Source organism: Pogoniulus pusillus, chromosome 9 (assembly GCF_015220805.1).
Source record: "Pogoniulus pusillus isolate bPogPus1 chromosome 9, bPogPus1.pri, whole genome shotgun sequence".
NCBI classification, from domain to species: domain Eukaryota; kingdom Metazoa; phylum Chordata; class Aves; order Piciformes; family Lybiidae; genus Pogoniulus; species Pogoniulus pusillus.
In genome coordinates this window covers 21,046,846-21,067,147 of record NC_087272.1, presented here as the reverse complement: position 1 = coordinate 21,067,147, position 20,302 = coordinate 21,046,846, and the positions used below count along the sequence as shown (strand labels likewise).

The 20,302-nt window shown below is 40.1% G+C and overlaps 2 protein-coding genes across 20 annotated transcripts in view; one reads left to right on the top strand and one right to left on the bottom strand.

The window, feature by feature from the left end:
* NEK1 (NIMA related kinase 1) overlaps nt 1-8,635 on the top strand; it is a 43,398-nt gene extending 34,763 nt beyond the window's left edge. For all 15 annotated transcript variants that reach the window (XM_064148814.1, XM_064148822.1, XM_064148816.1 and 12 more), the window contains 6 exons: nt 620-837; nt 2,725-2,879; nt 3,716-3,927; nt 5,442-5,575; nt 5,849-5,981; nt 7,290-8,635. In XM_064148814.1, the coding sequence (XP_064004884.1) occupies nt 620-837; nt 2,725-2,879; nt 3,716-3,927; nt 5,442-5,575; nt 5,849-5,981; nt 7,290-7,303 (866 nt within the window). In that variant the 3' untranslated portion in view covers nt 7,304-8,635. The remainder of the gene's footprint in view (nt 1-619; nt 838-2,724; nt 2,880-3,715; nt 3,928-5,441; nt 5,576-5,848; nt 5,982-7,289) is intronic.
* The window catches only part of CLCN3 (chloride voltage-gated channel 3), a 122,761-nt gene that overhangs the window by 92,146 nt on the left and 10,313 nt on the right, over nt 1-20,302 (bottom strand). For 3 of the 5 annotated variants that reach the window (XM_064148830.1, XM_064148832.1, XM_064148837.1), the window contains exons 3-4: nt 8,721-8,745; nt 5,158-5,240 (exon numbers count right to left, since the gene is read on the bottom strand). The gene's annotated coding sequence lies outside the window, so the exon portion shown is untranslated. Of the gene's footprint in view, nt 1-5,157; nt 5,241-8,720; nt 8,757-20,302 lie in introns of those variants that run through there. The other 2 variants (XM_064148833.1, XM_064148831.1) reach the window with 2 other exon arrangements.

Here is a 20,302-nt window from a genome sequence, read left to right as displayed (position 1 = left end):
TTATTTACTTAATAAAATTGTTTATTTGTTTCTAGATGTCTTAATATTAAGCTGCAGCATGGATAAAAAAATGTTTTAAGCTGCTGCTAATGATAATCTTTTATTGCATAGAAGAATTACTTGCTCTTGGAGATCTTTGAAGTAACTTCAGAAGGTCTGCATATTTTTACAGTAGAATAGAAAATGCATCATCAATACCTTCAACTATAATTGGTGATACTACTGTATCTGTTTATGGGTTGCTTAAGCAAGCTGGGGATTTTTTTCCACCATTTCAGTGAATTGAGGTTGCTTTGAAGAAGTCTAGTGTAAGGCAAGAAGGAAGAGATGAAAATGGATGACACTAACTTTAGGCATGGACTGGTTAACAGGAAACTAGAAGGCATGAGAATGGAACAGATTGTAGATGAGAGATGTATAATTTCAAGAAGTTAAAATGGGGAAATTTCACATTATAATGTATTTACTCAATCCCTACCTATTGCAGTATTTTTCAAGTGCTATCTTTTTTCCGTTTTAATTGTACAACAGAAATTACTTTTATTGACATGAACTGTTTATTAAAAGCATGGGGGGTTTAATCCATTTAGATTCATAACAGACTTTTTTTTCCTATCAGCCACCTCTTCCCGTGACTTTGCACAACCTGAACCCTTATTCCAGAGGGTAATGCAGCCCACAGCTGTACCAGCAGCATCTCCAGTTCTGTCAGCTCAGTCTTCACAGGAAGAGCCTTTTGGACCTCTTTCACGCTCCATATCACCAGCAAAGCATAAAGGCAAAAGTTCATTGTTGATTGGACTTTCTACAGGGCTTTTTGATGCAAACGACCCAAAGGCAAGTTAAACTAAAAAGGAGCGCTCATTTTTATATAAAAGTATTATTCTTATTCTCTTCTTTTTGAGGTTGAAGGAAGCCAGGACAGATTTTGTAGAAACAACACAGAAAATGGTTTCTGGAAACTTGCACACCTGTGTTGCATTGAGTCAGTGCATACTGAAGGATTTCCTAGGTCAGAGAATGCCAGATAAAGAAGAATGCTGCTTCTTTTGACTCCCAGCCTTATTTGCACTGTCGATTCATGACCTATTGAGTAATATCTACTGGATGGTGCATTACTAAGAAGGGTATCAGTCATAGTCCTGTTCCCACCTACAGGGATATAAAGCTTCTTGGCAAGCTTACCAAACTTGGCAAGTTTTTACAAATCCATATATTGGCATGTGCAGATTTATAACTCTTAATTTTGATTGTTCAGGAGTTATCATATTGTTAGCTTATCATCAGCTTCCCTGGTTTATGAAGTTCTTTATCTGGCAGTTCTATGATGACTTCAGAAAAACTAATTTTGGAGTAGGGGAAAGATGGACATTTTTTTATATTCCTATCAGATTTAGGAAGTAATGCATATGCTGTGTAATGAAATTCTTCAGTGTATCAATATGAATTGCTTCAGTATGTCACTTTTTACTGCATTTTTGGCCCGTAAGTGTCTGTCACAGAATTGCTAATGCAGTACCAGGTGAACTATAGATAACCGCAGAGAGCTTGGAGAAAAGTAACAGATGTGTTACTGTTGAGGTAGACTTGATAACAGCAATAGTTCCCTCTCATTTGGTTGCATCAAGAGACATTGGGTACTCCTTTGCAGCAACTGCCAATACACATCTGCTGCAGCTCTTAGCCAAAAAGTAAGGAAACTAGTAGCAGGGCAGAGTTAGTGTCCTGTCTGTAGGCACATCTGTATACTAACAGAAATAGGCTAGCAGGAGATGAAACATTTTTGAGAATACCTGGAAGCTTTCAAATGATGGGCTGAAGTCAGTCTTCTAGAAATTATTCCTTCTTTTTGCTATTAGTGGTCAAAAAGGGTAGTTACTTCATGGTGATAATTTTCTGGCTGTGGGCTGACAGAGATCTGGTGTTTGGGCATGCATATAAATGCATTGCTGGGATAAACTGCACCTGAGAAACTTTTTTAATTAATATTAAAGAGCTTTCATTTGGAGCAAACACTGAAAATGCAGATATTCAGAGACATGCTGAAGGAAGGGCGAGGTTTATTGTCAAAACTATGTCGTACAGATTAGGTCTCACTGTTTTTTATTAATACTGTGGTGGATATTTAGTAATTTCTGAGGGCTCTTAAACTTCTCAAGAGATATCTGGTAGATCACTGAGCAAACAGCTTCTTTATTTCTGTGTTGCCTTATTTCCATTGCAACAAGTGACTGTTGTCATTTGTAATTTGAACTTTTCTAATAGTACAGGCACTACCTTCAAATATACCATAAACTTAGGTTGCTATTTTCATTGAGCAACTTACAAAAGTAATTGTCATTTTTATAAAATACTCCTTTACTAGCTACTTAAAATGGCTCTAAGCTGTGATCAGCATGCAAACATTATAAACAGCTGCATGCATGCGTATATATGTATAAAAAATTATCTACTTCAGTGTTGGTTTTTTTTTAGATTGCCATCAAGGTAAGGAACAAATCTACCCAATCCCAGGATTTGTGTTCAGTTGCTGCTTTTAAAGCTTTTCAATCACTGTAACTGCTTCTCAGTCACTGCAGAAGGAATACTTTACTTTCAGTTGAGTGGATGTCAACTTTTCAACAACTAAGAGTATCTGTGTGAGACCATGATTATTTTGAAATCTGCCTTCAAATGAAATCTCCTTTTGAAGTATTTTGTAACTTCAGACTTTTACCTCTACAGATGTTGAGAACCTGTTCACTACCAGATCTTAACAAACTGTACAGAACTTTAGTGGATGTGCCCAGCATAGCAGATGTGCAGCATCAAGAAAATATTGAAACAGATGATACAGAAGATGAGCAAGCCAAAGAAGGACCCTCTGATTCAGAGGAAAAGTGAGTTTATCAAGTATTTCTACAGGCATCTTAGATCAAGAATATTTTTGGTTAGTCACAAGTATGCACAGTTCACCAGCAGGTGGTTTATCTGGATTTTAAAAAACCTTGAGTCATCATTTGCTTTGAGTCTTGTTCGAGAGAATTGAGGAGCTAATGGGATGTAGTGCTTAAAATAGCCTGAATTTAATTTTTAAATTCCATCTAATATGTGATTCTGTCTGGCTTCTCCACCTTGCATTTGGTTGAAGCAGATGGAAGTTGATGGCTACCACTCTTGTAGAAATAAAGATTTCTTCACTATTTCAATTCTTGGCACATTCTGAGAATTTTGCTGATCTATCTTCTCTCTCTTATGTTGGGATATCCTTGAAGTCCCCCAAATTATTTCAAGGAATTCAAAATCTGGCTGTGGCTCTACACTATTGCCTCTAGGTTAGGCAGTCTACAGGTATAAAATTACCTGTTGTACGTGTTCTTAGGAGACCTAGACCATGTTTTCACTCCACACACATTTTGATCTGTATTGGGAATCTTATACTTGCTGTGACTGCAAATAATGCATGAATACAAAGATTTTGAAATTAACTTACTAATAAAATTGATTTAAGGACTTATCATCTCTTTACAAAATGGTCTGGTATCTGTTTCACTAATCTTTATACCCTATGTCTTTCATTATGTTAGTGCTGTAATCATCTAAGTATCACAAACGTTTGTTGTCTTCTCGTCCTCCAGCTGCATTGGCTTTCACCTTCATGGACTTAAAAAAATGAGCTCCTTCTACTGGGTTTGTCTTGTTAAGTAATCATAAACTTTCTATCGCTTTCTCTCAGTGTGTTTGGGGAGACAGATACAGATTTGCAGGAACTCCAGGCCTCAATGGAACAATTGCTTAGGGAGCAGCCTAGTGAGGAATTCAGTGAAGAGGAGGAGTCTACTTTAAAGGCCAATGCCGTCGAACGCCTAACGAATGGTACAGAGCCGGATGAAGGAGATGACAATAACCCCAGCAGTGAAAGTGCACTTAATGAAGAGTGGCAGTCAGGTATCGTTTCTGTTGCACCTGTTCTTTGTTATTTGGTGACATGAACAATTCAAAGAATAATGTGTTTGCATCATATACTTGGAATGAAATAAAGCTCTAATCAACGGCTTTTGTAGAGCAGGTTTTAAAAAATCAGATTTCCTGAAGGCTAAGGTCAACATCTAAACAACATTTGGTGTTGCAAATTAAATATTGGCTAATTGTTAGGCAGTAATTATAAAACACTTCCTCTAGTTGTCTAAAAATTGTGCTCTGTGCTCAAATGTTTTGAATAATTCATGACTGCAATGTAAGAGTGAAAAAGAAATAGCAAATGACATGACTGGAGTATCTGAGATCCAGCTTACATTACAATAAGTAATTTAACAGGCTGCCAAAAGGAACATGAAGTTATTAACCTTGTCCTTGAGCTTAACAGCTCAAAATAGCTATTAGTACAGTCAAACTGAAAACGAGACCAAAAGAAATATTTCTGCTTTTAGCATTGAGCATTAGCTATACATGATGGTGTCCTGAAGTCTCGGTTCTGGTTTTTTAATCCTTTGAAATAAAAGTATTTTACTACTGTGGTAAAACAAAGTGCATCTAGAAATACATTTATAAAAATATGCAGAAAATTATAAATAATCTATAATTTAGCTGTTAATTTTAGTTGATTTAGGACAGTTTTCAACAAATGGAAAATCTGTGACTATATTTGTAAGACAATATCTAATTCATTCCAATGAGTATTTTAAGGTAAAATCACCTTAGATAATACCATTTTCTTTCATTTTTTTTACAGTCCTGATGGAATACACTGACCAATGCTATCTGTTTCTGTAATTCTGTTGTCGTAAGCCTTACAGTATTAAGTGTCTATGTCCTACTTACTAGATTAATTTCATCAGAATTTCAGGTTTCGTTGTTGGGGTGCAAAGAAAGCCTTCAAAACTCAAGGGAGCAAGCAGAACTTGAAACCAAATCTGTTCAAGATCCAGAAGTTAAATAGATTATTAGACATCATCAAATGGAGTTTTAACTCCTCTGCAACTTTTGCTTTTATGAATCAGGGATGTAATTTGGTCAGGATTTTACCTCAGATGACTCATATACAGGAATTGAAAGTAGTAGAGGTTTAATGTTAACTCAATAAGTCTGTGACCTATGAGGCAATACTAGGTATTTTTTTAATGAGTTGATAATACAAACTCTGAATCTAAAAAGTTGTGTGTTTGCTTATAGACTTACCTAGCCAGGATAAAAAATAGCTTTCAATGGTGTTTTAGAGGAAGATGCAAGATGCTTCTCATTTGGGATCCAGAATTTCTTTCCTGTAATAAATGGAGAATGCTTGTTTTTCTTTCCAGGTTGTTCAGAATGTCTTCCTAATGCTGTCTAGTGCTCTTCAGCTTACATGCTTTCATTTAGAAGTCTATATGGTCTGTGTCTGGTCAAGTTTGGGGAACATAGAAACAACAGTACGAATGTAGGAAAACTGAGGAATTATTTATGTTTTCTTTCTTTCATTATAGATAATAGTGATGGAGAGATTGCCAGTGAATGTGAAGAATGTGATAGTATCTTCAGCCATCTGGAAGAGTTGAGATATAACCTGGAGCAAGAAATAGGCTTTGATAAATTCATTGAAGTTTATGAGAAAATAAAGGTTTGTGGAATAACCTCATCTGGAGAATATTTTAAGAAGCAAGTACCTAGGGCTGTTTACTGTGCCAGCAATTGCATTATGTAACTAGAATCAATGCTTATTTTTTAGTCTTCTATTCTGTCTGGCACACAAAAATATCAACAGAGAAGATGCTGTGTCTGTAGATGAAAGACAGAAACTTGGAGCTTAGTCATGAATGGCATTTAATAAATTTGAGCTACTTAATTCTGTGCCCATTTTAATTTTGGCAATATGGCATGTCCTTTCTCCCAGGCTATCCACGAAGATGAAGATGAAAATATTGATATTTGTTCAAGCATAGTTCAGACTGTTCTTGGAAATGAACACAAACACCTGTATGCCAAAATACTTCACCTAGTAATGGCAGATGGTGCCTACCAAGAAGGTAATTTCATTGCATGCTGACACTTAGTGCTCATCCTGTGTTTTTTTCTCTGGGTCATAAATAGTAAGTCATAATGCACTTCTAAAACATATCTGTGTTTTGTTATATTGACTGGCTAAATTGATACTTTTTTTCCCCCAAAAGGATATTTTTATTCCTGCAACAAAATGTGGTCAACTTTGATTAAGCATGCTGCCCACTGATTTAACAGTAGGTACATACAGAGTCAACTGCAACAGCAGTTGTCTAATTGAAGTTGCAGTATAAATACTTAACAGTAATGCTACTTACTGTAAAACAGTTATGCAGATTGGGAAGATGCAAGTCTAGAATAAAACTACCAAAATTAAAACCAATATAGTCTTAAGAATTGTTTATTACTTTTGGTTTAGCAAAACCAATATTATTTTTTCCAAAACTCAACCTTTTAACACATTGCAGTTATGCTGCTTTTAAGAAAAGAAGATTTTATGTGATTCAACAACCAGATGTTGGTTTCATACTGTGTTATAAACTGTGATAGAAAAGTGTCTGGAAATACTTTTTCAGCCTCAGTTTATTGATTTAATCACAGAATGGGAAAGATAATTGTAGTAGTTAAAAAGGACTGGTAATACAGAACAAGAAGACGGTGGTACCTATAGTGTTACCAGTTTCTTTTCCTTGCCATGCTGCCTTAAAGGATATTTGAAAACTAGTACTAAAAAGCTTAAATGGCAATTTGCTGAAATGTTGGCATACAAATTCTAAGCTGTTGTCTGAATGAATCCTATTAAAATGAGCTGACTTTCATCTTGCAAAATGGTGATTAATGAGTGTCTGGGTTTAATAGGTTCAGTTCTAATTCTGGAGTTTACAGATCTGTGGTAAAAAAAAGTAAAGCTGCAGTTCTTTTACATTTTAGACCTTTAAAGAAAAAATCCAACGCTAATACAGGGCAAGTAATCATTGGAAGCATGTTCATAAACTCTTGTCTCAATTTATACTCTTCAAATAAGAAAAGTTTTAAAAAAAACTAACAAAAAAAAAAACTAAAAAACTGCATTTTTCTTTAGTAAGAGCATTGTTCTAACTGCAGCACACCACTTGAGATCAAACTGTCTTAAATTCACTAAGCCAAGAAAGATGGTATGTTCAATATTTGTTCAGGCAGTGCTTTAAAGGCAGTTCAGTAACAGTCACTTCACTGGTGGCTGACTTGGTGAATTCTTGTATTGCTTACTAAAAGCTTGATTATTTTTTTTCCCCCCTTGTATATGTGTCCTTGCCCTTTTCGCCCTATCTCTTCCCTTCTCTTAATTTTTACAGATAATGATGAATAAAACTGACTCAGGAAATTCCTTAATGCTGTACTACACATTGCTGCTTGAAGTCTGCACAGATGAATAACAAATTGTAGTGGAGACTGTAGCGTGGGGTAGGAGAAGCCAGACTTCAAAAACAGACAGTGGATTGCATGAAGAAGAGGAAACCATGCCTTTCAAGACTGAGATACCTATACACTTCTCTTGGATATACTTGCCTATATGTTCGCTAAATATTAGGTGCCCAAAATTTTAATAACAAAGCAAAACCCAACAACAAAACAAATCCAAATATAGTCATGTCTCAAGTTGTAAAAAAAAAAATGGAGAATGCAGTACCTGTAGATAATTTGATACAAAACTGAAACCTCTAATACAAAATTTATGCCCTATCACCAGGTGGCTGGTATGGTTAAGCAGTTGGAAGCATTACTGTGTTGTGGAAGTACCCTTGTGTAGGTATGCACTTACTTCAAATAGCCTCTGTTTATACCTACATAAGGAAATTACCCTTGTAGTTCTATTTTAATAGCATCTTAATCTAAGGGTCCTGTTCGAACATTGCACTCCTTTCCTAATAAAGAAATTACCGTATTTTAAAGCTTCTGTCACTTTTTAACTAGTCATTTTGAAGTATCTTTATGCTGTTATCAGGACAAATTGGTACTTCAGTCATGATGGAAATGTTTGGGGGTTTTTTAAATGATAAAATCAATTTGGAGCTAGAACTTTTTTTTTCCCCAATAAAACTTCTTTCTCTCATCCTTTTTCTAAAATGCAAAGTACTGAGCTCTTTTGAGTCTTGTCATCTACTCAATGAGAACACAGTAGGCTGCTCAGTTGAAAGCAGTGGTTTTTTTTCCAGTTCGTAACATTACACTCATGGCTTCAGCAGCCATTGGGGAAAATTTAAATATTGAAGGCACAAGGACTTCTCATCTTTTAGCTCACATTTTGTAGGTTCCATTACTCCAAATGAAAAAGAGGGTTTTTTTAATTATTCTGATGCACATTATCTTGTCCCTCCTGTCAAAGCAGTACTATATAGGGCAGACTGGAGTTACGCTGTTGTTTTCCAATTGTCATCTCTAAAACAGCTTTATTGGCTTACCCACACAGTAAATCTCTTGTTACAGATCTGATGAACTAACCAACTTCTAACTGCCCTGTGAGACAAAATGAGCTTTTTTTTTTTCCCAGCTACAGCCAGTGACAATATACAACTGTCAAAAGCTACTTTTCCACAAATTAACATCATATATATATATATGTATTATTTAGAGATGTCAAAATGTACATGATTTTTGTATAATTGTTTTATGGTGTTATTAAAGTTTTGCCCACTGAGAAGTGTGTGTTTGGTGGTTTTTGGGTTTGTTTTTGTTTTTTTAAAGCACATCCAAGTCTTAAAGATAGAAATATAGAATTGACTTACTGCATTTCAGCTGTATCCTGGGAACCTGAAATGAGAATAAAATTAATCACAAAAGCCTCTCATATATTTGGTTGGGGTTTTTTTTCATAGCTTTATTTGAAAAACACCATACTTCATCTGGTAAGAAAGTATGATAAAAATTGAAAATGGTGCTGATTTTGTCCTATTGTGTTTCTCTTCTCCCCACTTTTTTTATTAACTTCCCACCATTACATTTTGAGGCTTTTTCATTAGGCTTCTCTCCATTACACTTTTCATTGCTGAATAATCTATTCAAGACAGATGATCCTTATAAGCAATATCATCCATGGTATTTAGCAAGTACACTCTCTAAGACATGAATAAAGAATGAGTCTGCATTTTTCAGCTTTGCTTTTCAGATTACACCTTGCCCCACTTTTAGGGGAAGAGAGGACCCCAAATCTTCAGATTTAAAAGGATGTAAATTAATTGTATGGGAATAAGAAAGTGTTGCAGCTAGCATATGCTGTGCTCTGTGCTTCTGAATTTTCTCAAGGTTATAGTCTTAAGGATGGCAGGGGTGTCTTTTAATTCTTTTAAAATTGAAATCATATCACCGTTGAGATTCTTCATTTCTTGGGCAGTGTGCTGGCTTGCTTCTGTTAAGAAAAACAAGCATAATCTTGCACACCTCAAGCTTTACAGACATAGAGTTTTTTATCTATCTGTGGCCGTTTGAGCTGATCCTCTAGCTCAGACATAGGGGAGAGATGAACATTCCAGGGATAGGCCACATAAATGGCAACAATAGATAAATTAATATAATTTCATTGGAGCATCAAGAACTTAATGTCTAGAAGCACAGTTTGTTCTCCCCCTTCTCCCGCTGGCTTCTGCTGCTGCAGCTTCGCCTATCTTCCCCGGCTGCTGTTTTGGCTACTGCTGCTTCTGCTGCTTCGCCGCCGCTTGACCCCCTCCCCATCTCCCTTAAGGTTATTGTATTGTTTTCTTTTTTTTTTCCCTTCCTTCCTTCTCTAGTTATTATTTCTCTTTACATTGTTATACTTATATTATAAGAAAATACAATTTCATCTTTCCCTGACTTTCAAAAAAGTAGGGGGGTTTGTGTTGTGAATTTCTTCCCGGGGGAGGGATCAGCCCAAACCCGGGACAGGACTCTTTTTGGCGCCCAACGTGGGGCACGATCTTGGCTTGTTGTTTTGGTTTTTTTTCCTTTCCCCCTGTTGATTGATAATCAGAATAAGAACATCAGGGAAAAATGAAGTTGTTTGATATATTCTGGCCTATTATTGCCTCAATTCTGACTCTGTCGGTTCAGCAGTGTTTTACAGCTATGGTGCACTACCAGGTGTGTTCATTCTTTGCTAAGATGGTCTGGGACTCGGTAAAAGCTGTGCTAAGGAAGGTTGGAGATGTTGTTAGGAATATTTTAGGGTTTAGGAATGTCGTTGAGGGTGTGCCGTATGTGACATTGGTGTCAGAGACTAGGAGTTATTTGGAAGAGATGAGCTACCCAGTAGCATGCCTAATATGTGTGAACTTGATGTTTTTGGCTGCTATTATAGGTCTGGTTATAGTGTGGAGACGAGAGAAATGCAGGAATAAACAGGCTGTAAGTGAGGTTTTTACCTTCTCCGGAGGCAATAGCAGGGAGCTAAGGGTTAAAGAAACAGTCTGCAACCGAAGCGGGGGAGGGAGGGCCACGGCACCGGGCAGACGGACTGCTCGCAGAGCAGTGAAACGTCCTGCCTCGGAGCCTTTGAGAGGAGAAAAGATTGTTGGACATGGCCCGTACCCCACTGACCCTGAAGCATGGAGGCAGGAAACAATCTGGTTCCCATTCGTACCTAATAGAACGGAGGAAAGTAAAGGTAGAGGCGATGGAACCCCTGCAGAAGTGCAGTCACAAAGGGCTGCTGCGGCGGCGGCAGATCTGGCTGCAGACGGTGTGGGCTATGGTAAAGTTCCTCGGACAGATAAAGTTGAGGAACTGGTTTGTGGAAAATGCGGCTCGAACGTTTTGATCTGTAGGAGGGTCGCTGACACCAGAGCCTCTGCCAGCAGAGAGGCTGCTGAGGCAAAGATTCTTTCGCCTGCAACCAGGGGACTGGAAGCGGTCCCAGGGGAGGCGGCGAGGTCCTCGGAAGGCGAACCCACTAACGCCATCGAGCCTGCAAATGCCACTGCTCCTGCCTTAGCCCCGTTTGCCTCTGCTGAGCCGGCTGCTGTTGCTGCTGTGGGGAAGGGTCCTTCTGCCTCAGCCTCAGCCCCACTACCGCGTGTGGAACAGAGCCAGGTAGACAAACAAAACTCAGATGATTCAGTGAAAGGCACCTCCCAGAGTAAGACACAGTTTACCTTAGATAAGGTCTCCCTTGCCCCGGTTAAAACGAGGAGAAAAATGGCAGCTAGCCTTGGGGGTCGAGATAGCTCAGATGACAATGGGGATAAACCAGAGCAGGGTGAACAAAAGGAAGAGGATCCAGGAGAAGGTACATCGGCTGGTGTGAAGGCCAGTACCCTTGTGGGCACAAGGAGTGGAAAGGCAAAAGCAAAGGAAAAACATATTCAGGAGACGGATGATAGTGACGATAGTGATGATGAGGAGGGAGCCCCGTTGCCAAGGAAGGAGGTCAGGCATATTAGGCAAGACTATGCCCGGAAAGAGCGAGAACTGCTGATGAGTTGGCTGAACAGATGCTGGCACGGAGGCATGGACACCATAAAAATAAACCCTCCGACAGTAAGGCAGTTGGGAGTTTTCTCGAGAGACAATGGCATAGATAAACACTTAGGACATCTCGGTGGCAACTCTAACCTCTGGTCACGCGTACTGACAGCTGTGGTACTGCGGTACCCTAACAGGGATGATTTACCCTGGAGACCCTTACGCTGGAATACAATTGAACAGGGAGTTCAGTGCTTGCGAGAGATGGCCATAAGAGAGCTAATCTATGGAGATTATACAACAGAGAATCCTGAGGAGATACCAATGAGCCGAGCTCTCCTAAAGAAACTTATCCAGCTTGCCCCATCTAGTTATGCCCATACATTGGCAAGCAAGATGGTGGGGAAAGACGATGCAACAACTTCTATGACTGTGGGTGAATTCGCTGATCAAATGAGGCAAATGGAGGATAGCCTTACGGTTAATGCTATGGTGTCAGCCATAAATACTATGACTGAAGAGATTAAAGATAGCATGAAAGAACTCAAGGAGGAATTTAAGACCTCCCTATCCCAGTTGGCAAAGGACAGTGAACTTTCTTCTTCACCCTCAGAGTGGGTACATGTCTCGGCCATCAGGGATAGGCGTCTTCCTAGAAGACCAATTCAACCAAACTCACTAAAAAATAGACAACAGTCACGTGGGTCTCTTTGGTTAATCCTACGTGACCAGTTTGGTGAAAACATGGATAAATGGCATGGAAAACCTACCTCTCTTCTCCTAAAAAGAGTGAGAGAGTTACAGAGTGAGAAGCCTAAAAGAATAGTCGCCTCAGTTTCACCACATGACTCAGATGGTTCTGGTGATGATTCAACTAACACCACTAAACACTGCGCCAATTGCAATTGTAATGGCCAACATTAGGGGGGCCCTGCCTCTTACCAGGCGGAGGCCAGGGACCAGGAAGACAACAGAATATACTGGAATGTATATGTTAAATGGCCTGGTACCTTGAAAATTCAGAAATACAGGGCTCTAGTGGACACGGGTGCACAATGCACATTGATGCCTTCAAACTGTAAAGGAATGGAGTCTATTACTATTTCTGGAATTACAGGAGGCTCTCAAGAATTGACAAGGTTAGAGGCAGAGATGAGTTTGACTGGAAGTGATTGGCGAAGGCATGTCATTGTAACAGGTCCAAATGCACCTTGCATCTTGGGAATTGACTTTCTGAGAGAAGGGCGTTTTAAAGATCCCAAGGGGTTTAAGTGGACCTTTGGAATAGCAACTGTAGAAGCTGTTGGAGACAAATTGAAGTTGTCTGCTAGGCCTGAGCTCTCAGATGAGTCTGCAGTTGTTGGGCAGCATAATGTAGAGGATGTGAAGTTGCCAGTTGCCACCCAAATTGTACACCACAAGCAATATAGAACAAACCGTGACTCTTTGGTGCCCATACATGATCTGATTCGTCGTCTGGAGTGCCAGGACGTCATTAAAAAGACCCATTCACCTTTCAATAGTCCCATATGGCCTGTGCGAAAGGCAAATGGAGAGTGGCGACTTACAGTTGATTTCCGCGGCCTAAATGAAGTGACTCCGCCCATGAGTTCTGCTGTGCCGGACATGTTAGAACTCCAATATGAGCTGGAATCCAAGGAGGCCAAATGGTATGCAACCATAGATGTTGCTAATGCTTTCTTTTCTATTCCAATAGCAGAAGAATGCAAGCCTCAATTTGCTTTCACTTGGAGGGGGATTCAGTATACGTTTAATCGTTTGCCCCAGGGGTGGAAGCACAGCTCAACGATCTGTCATGCAGTGATCCATGATGCATTGGAGAAAGGTGGAGCTCCAGAGCACCTGCAGTTCATTGATGACATCATTGTCTGGGGGAACACGGCACAGGAAGTTTTTGAAAAAGGTAACAAAATAATTGACATTCTGCTGAAGGCAGGTTTTGCCATAAAGCGAGACAAGGTAAAAGGACCTGCTAGAGAGATTCAGTTCTTGGGAATTCGTTGGCAAGATGGTCGCCGTCACATTCCAATGGATGTGATAAATAAGGTTTCTGCCATGGCAAATCCCACAAATAAGAAGGACACATTGTCTTTCTTAGGAACAGTTGGATTTTGGAGGCTTCACATCCCTGGGTACAGCCAAATTGTAAAACCTTTATATGATATAACTCGAAAGAGAAACAACTTTCAGTGGGGACCTGAACAACAAGCAGCCTTTGATCAGATAAAACAGGAAGTAGTCCATGCAATGGGTTTGGGGCCTGTTCGAACTGGTCCAGACATTAAGAACATTCTGTATACGGCTGCGAGTGATAATGGTCCCACCTGGTGCCTATGGCAGAGAGCCCCAGGAGAAACACGTGGCCGACCACTTGGTTTCTGGAGTAGAGGATATAGAGGGTCAGAAGTAAACTATACACCAACAGAGAAAGAGATCCTTGCTGCTTATGAAGGTGTGAAAGCTGCTTCAGAAGTAATAGGAACAGACTCTCAGCTTCTTTTGGCTCCCAGATTACCAGTTTTGAACTGGATGTTTAAGGGAAAGGGGTCATCGCCACATCACGCAACCGATGCTACCTGGTCTAAGTGGATGGCTCTCATAACACAGCGAGCACGCATGGGGAGCCTTGAACGACCTGGCATAGTGGAGATGATCACCAACTGGCCAGAAGGTACAAACTGTATAAATCCTCCAGAGGAGCGAATGAGTCGGGCTGAAGAAGCTCCTCCTTATAGTGATTTGTCTGAAGGAGAAAGAAACTATGCTCTATTTACTGATGGTTCCTGTCGCCTTGTTGGAAACAAGAGAAAATGGAGAGCTGCAGTTTGGAGCCCTATACGGGCAGTGGCTGAAACAAAAGCTGGAGAAGGTGAGTCAAGCCAGTTTGCAGAAGTAAAAGCTATCCAACTTGCTCTTGACGTGGCTGAACGTGAGAACTGGCCCATGCTTTACCTCTATACTGATTCATGGATGGTGGCTAAATGCCTTATGGGGTTGGCTAAAGGACTGGAAAAGAAATAATTGGCAACGGAAAGGAAAGCCAATTTGGGCTGCTGACTTATGGCAGGACATTGCTACCCGTCTAGAGAAAATCCCTGTAAGAGTACGACACATAGACGCTCACATGCCCAAAAGTAAAGCTACTGAGGAACATCAGCACAATCATCAGGCAGATTTGGCTGCCAAGGTGTTTCAGACCGATGTAAATTGTGATTTGGATTTAGATTGGGAACACCGAGGTGAACTGTTCTTAGCCCGGTGGGCCCATGATTCCTCAGGACATCAAGGCAGAGATGCTACCTACCAATGGGCACGGGACAGAGCAATCAACATCTCCATGGACGCTATAACACAAGTTATACATGACTGTGATATTTGTGCTACTATTAAACAAGCCAAGCGTCTGAAGCCCTTGTGGTATGGTGAGCGATGGGCAAAGTACAAATACGGTGAAGCGTGGCAGATTGATTACATCACTCTACCTCGTTCTCGGACTGGAAAGCAATATGTGCTGACCATGGTGGAAGCAAGCACCGGATGGCTGGAAACCTATCCAGTTTCCCGTGCCACTGCACATAACACCATTTTGGGCTTGGAAAGACAAATCCTGTGGCGACATGGCACTCCAGAAAGAATTGAATCAGATAATGGTACCCACTTTAAAAACAATCTCATAAAATCTTGGGCCAAAGAGCACGGCATTGAGTGGATCTATCACATCCCCTATTATGCACCCGCCTCAGGCAAAATTGAACGTTACAATGGCTTGTTGAAAACAACTTTAAAGGCAATGGGCGGAGGAACCTTAAAGAACTGGGAGAAACATCTAGCCCAAGCCACTTGGGTAGTGAATAGTAGAGGTTCCACCAACCGAGCTGGCCCAGCTCATTCAGAGGTCTTACAAAAGGTAGAAGGTGACAGGGTTCCTGTCATTCGTGAAAAGAATTTGTTAGGCAAGTCTGTTTGGGTATTCTCCCCTTCGGGGGAGGCTACACCTGTCCGAGGGGTGGTTTCTGCTGAAGGGCCTGGTCATACATATTGGGTTATGCAGAAAAACGGTAAAATACAATGTGTGCCACAAAAGAATCTGACATTGGCAGAAAGAATGTAGATATGTTGTTATGAGTTCTTTTGCAGATGATTGTGGTGTCCAAGAAAAGCCATGAAGAGCCCGCTACCCATGAGCATGAGCCCTGAGAGTGCCAAGAGTCCTGCTCTGTTCCACTCATTGAAAAAAAAACATTGAGCTAGCCAATGCCTGAGGCAGACGGAAATAAGAAGATGAATGACCGAAGATTGAAGAAAGATGCTTGAAGCCTGGAAAATGACCATCTACGATACTGATGTTATTCCTAGTTACATAGAATGACTTGATGCTGCAATGGTAAATTATATTAAAGGGGTGGATTGTGGCCGTTTGAGCTGATCCTCTAGCTCAGACATAGGGGAGAGATGAACATTCCAGGGATAGGCCACATAAATGGCAACAATAGATAAATTAATATAATTTCATTGGAGCATCAAGAACTTAATGTCTAGAAGCACAGTTTGTTCTCCCCCTTCTCCCGCTGGCTTCTGCTGCTGCAGCTTCGCCTATCTTCCCCGGCTGCTGTTTTGGCTACTGCTGCTTCTGCTGCTTCGCCGCCGCTTGACCCCCTCCCCATCTCCCTTAAGGTTATTGTATTGTTTTCTTTTTTTTTTCCCTTCCTTCCTTCTCTAGTTATTATTTCTCTTTACATTGTTATACTTATATTATAAGAAAATACAATTTCATCTTTCCCTGACTTTCAAAAAAGTAGGGGGGTTTGTGTTGTGAATTTCTTCCCGGGGGAGGGATCAGCCCAAACCCGGGACACTATCAATGATTGGAAAAATCTAAGTAGATTGTGCACATCACTTAAAGAATAATCATTCAACCTGCCAACAGGTACTGTGTGTCTCTGAAATCTCTCAGAAGCTAACTTGATACAGTAAGTTCCTCTGCTGAAGAAATACTTCTATCTCAAATTTTAAATTCCTTTTTATTGTACACTGTAATAACATCTAGGACAGTGTCACTTTAGGCTGATTTATTGGTCTGTATGTAGTAACTTGCTGAAATTAGTTGTGCATGTGACTTGTATTCATATTGCATTCATTATAAAGAATTTTCTGTTGTAATTCCAGTGGGGAAAATGAGATCAAGAAGGAGTTTTTTGTTTGGGTTTTTTTACTCTGTAAACTTCTTCTGTCCCTGGCCTCAGTTTTTCTTCTTGATCCATGAAGCCAATTGTAGTTCAGATGAGGAATTAACCAAAAAAAAAATCACAACAGCCTAAACAAGATTCCAGTGATATGTATAGCTGTGTGTATTCAGTGGGTTTTTCACCTATGTCCTTGGAGTCTTGACCACTGACTTCATTTTGAGCTCAACAGCTAGACTAACCCCGACAGCATTGGTGCTTAGCAGCTTTTTTTTAACAACAGAGAATCAGAGCTCTTCAGTTTGCTGAACTTGGAGTGTGTACTATAAGGCACTTAAACAAAATGCATTCCCTAGTTGGGCAACGTGAAGCAACACCACTCACTAACACCACTGTGGTCTGGTAAGAGAATGGAAATTGAACAACTGGAACTAAGTTTTAGCTCTGTTTCCTCACCAAATAAAGGCCCCATATTCCTGACTTGTGTAAATTACAATATTTTTTAATTTCAGCTTTTAGTGTTTGTCTCTCACTTGCTCTGATTTGCACATAAATGTGGTGTTCGATCAGACACGTGTTCTCTGCTAGCCCTTTTGTTCTCGGGCTTTGCAGCCTTGCCTAAGTCCGGGCGCATTTACAAAGGCCTTTTGTAAGTGTGTGTGTTTATTTGGCGTTTGTTTAGGAGAGGAAGGGCTGCCCTTTCCAAACTACGCCCGGCCCTGCTCGGCTTGAACCCGGAGCCTTCCGTGCACCCCACCGCGGCGTGCACCTCACGCAGGGGCGGGGGCAGTGTCGCGGTGCGTCCGCTAGGTGGCAGCATAACAGCGGGCGGCGAGGGAAGCAGCGCCATGCTGCCAGGGGAGGGGCGCGGCCCCGCCGGTGGCGGCTTTGCGAGGCGTGCGGACTGCTCTGCGCCTGCAACGACGTGAGGCTGGCTGCTTCCCTGAGTGCAGTCCTGAGGGTCCCATGATTTTTAAGTACTTCATTGTACAAGGATGTGTTCTGAAAACTTGACAGGCAGACACAAGTCTTCCTGTGCTGACTGAAATTAGTATTTGCAAATAATCTACTAACCAAAAAATACAGAGTAAAGCGTAGGATTTACCCAGCGAGGTCACAAGTACTTGCTTCAGCCGTGTAATCTTCACTCTCGTTCTTCTGGAGGACAGGGGCACAGCACAGTATGTCTGCTTTCCCCAGACCAATGGAAGTGAATTTTTAAAATACGATTCTTTTATCACAGTTGGGATGTCGTGTGTGGACTCTGCATCAGTCTGCCCCTCAGCCAAACAGTGGCGTTAGAAGCATGTCCCTGACTAAACTATCGATTTTTGAGCTTTCACTCTGCTAAAAACATCTCATCAAGGCTTGAATGAAGCTAGGCTCTGCTTAACGTTATGAACTGTGATAAACTAAGCATGAATACAGAAATTTGATTTTTTCAATCCTCTGAAATGTTTTTCCTCCCAAATAACTGTGTGCTTTTACTCATGAGCCACATAGATTAAAAGGTAGCATCAAATAGAAACCCGTGGTTACCACTCCTAGAACATGCTTTTTGCTATTATTATCATAGCAGTTTAAATGGAGCAATTGCAGATTTTAAGTACTAGTTTTGAAATCCATAAAGAGCTTCTTCTTTAAATTAAATCTGTGTATTAATGCAACACACACTTCAAATGCATTTCCAAGTTAATATGTTTTCCCGCTGAGGTAATGAGTTCAATAACTTAAATAGCAGCACTTGGAATGGTTGGCTTGTAAAGAGCCTCAAAAACACTTCTTCGGCAACTAAAACCTTAATTGAACTCTTTCCATAAAGAAATATTAATTTGTAGTTACTTGTGAGACACACACTTAGAAGTTAAGCTATTCCTGCTAAAGCATTTGCCTTGAGCACCTCTGTCTGGTGCACTCTCCCAGAATTTATTTCTGAGAGATTTTTAAACCAAGATGGAATTCATCGGTTTCCATTAACTCTCTTCTTGACAATATAGTTTAAAAACTCATAGAGCCAAAGAGTTAGGGAGAATTTTCACATTGGCTGCACAACACAAGCCAAAACTAGGCAAGTTGCACAGTGGAAAAATGCCAACAAGGTAGCATTTGCTTACTTTCAGGATGACTGTGACAGTTCTTCACAAGTAATTTCTGAGGTTGATTTTATCAAGTGTGAGGTTGAAGTGTTGTGTGAATCTCTTCTGCTTGGCTGAGTGATGTTTCCTTAGGGACCATAGTCAGCCAGGAGAAAATAAGAACTCAGTTTTCAAATGGCAGCTCAAGCTGATGCATGCATGCTCTGAGAATAATGGAACCATAATCAGGTCCTTGACCAAAGTTTTATTGTATCCTGCAAACAGTCCTGACAGTAAGCTTTTCTCTAGGAGAAGGGATGAAGTAGGCATTTTTGCTGTAGCCTCAGTATAGGATAAAACTTTACCAGATTCAAATTGTAAGCAAAAACTCTGCAGTTCTAGCTCTCAATAAAACTTTAAATCTCAAGCAATGTTTGAAGGGATGCTATTTTTTTTCCTGCTACTGCTGTCCCCATCATTAGTCAAGAGTTCTCATTGCTGTGGTTTACTGCTGCTGGCACTATGAATGCTGTCAGAGTAGCTTTGCAAAGTAAGGTACGTAGCCTTTATTCTGAAAAAGTCATTGATTTTGATTTGAGTGGGATTTAATAAAGACAGAAAACCTGAATTGCTGTTAATGATGAGCTAGAGCCATATCCATTATGAAGCTATTCCAACACGACTACTGCTTAAGGGTCAGTCAGTGTCTTTTTTATAAACTGATGTAGTACCTCTTCTAAAGTCTCCTCTGTACTGAGCTGTAACAATTCTTGATAAAGATGTCTAAAAGATGGTAATTAAATGCACCCAATTTGCCATTACTTTAGAGTACTTAGATGATCCTTTCCCACTGATAGTTTTGATAACTTAACAGTTAGAAGTGCTTTAGTCTTGTTTGTCAAAAAGAGACAATAAAAAAAGTGAGGATTATGGCAGTTGAGCTTCTCAGCACAGTAAATCTGGACTTAGCACTGGACGTACTTTTACACCTTTACAATTATAAAAGATATTGGAATTTTATTTTTTATGCTTAATATTTTTACAGCCTTATTTGGTAGATCTGTACTGTTATTAATCATATGTGGAAAAGTATTTCCACAGCAATAATACATCTCTGATGTTATTTTAAACTATTAATAATACAGGTTTTTTTTCAGCTGTACACAAGCCTGATTCCACTGAATTTTATCTCCTGTTCCACTGTGGACTTTAGTACAGCAGTTAATAATCACAGTACCCTGAATAACTTAACTCACTGTATTCACTTAATTCACTGCACTGCCTCTTATCCTCAGATGACTACTCTTGTTTTCTCTGCATTGGACAGCCTTGTTTCTCCAGGAAGAGACTCCAGTAAATTCTGACTCTGTTAACAGACAGTGTGGCTAAGCATTACCAGCTGGGGGAGGGAGCACAATTCAATCCTGACCTGCTATCTTTGTTAACAAATGCAGTAACAAGTCTGCTCAGACCAGTAATGAACAGATTTTCCACCATGAGTACCACTATCTAGCCAATGTACATGCAATAGTGCAGCATGGATGAGCATGGTCCTAAGGTCTCCTTTCTCCCAGTAAAAGTTAAAGAAAACTTGAGTCAAAACCCACTGTAATCTGCCAAGATGCTTCTGTTCTCAGCTGTCTATGCTTTCCC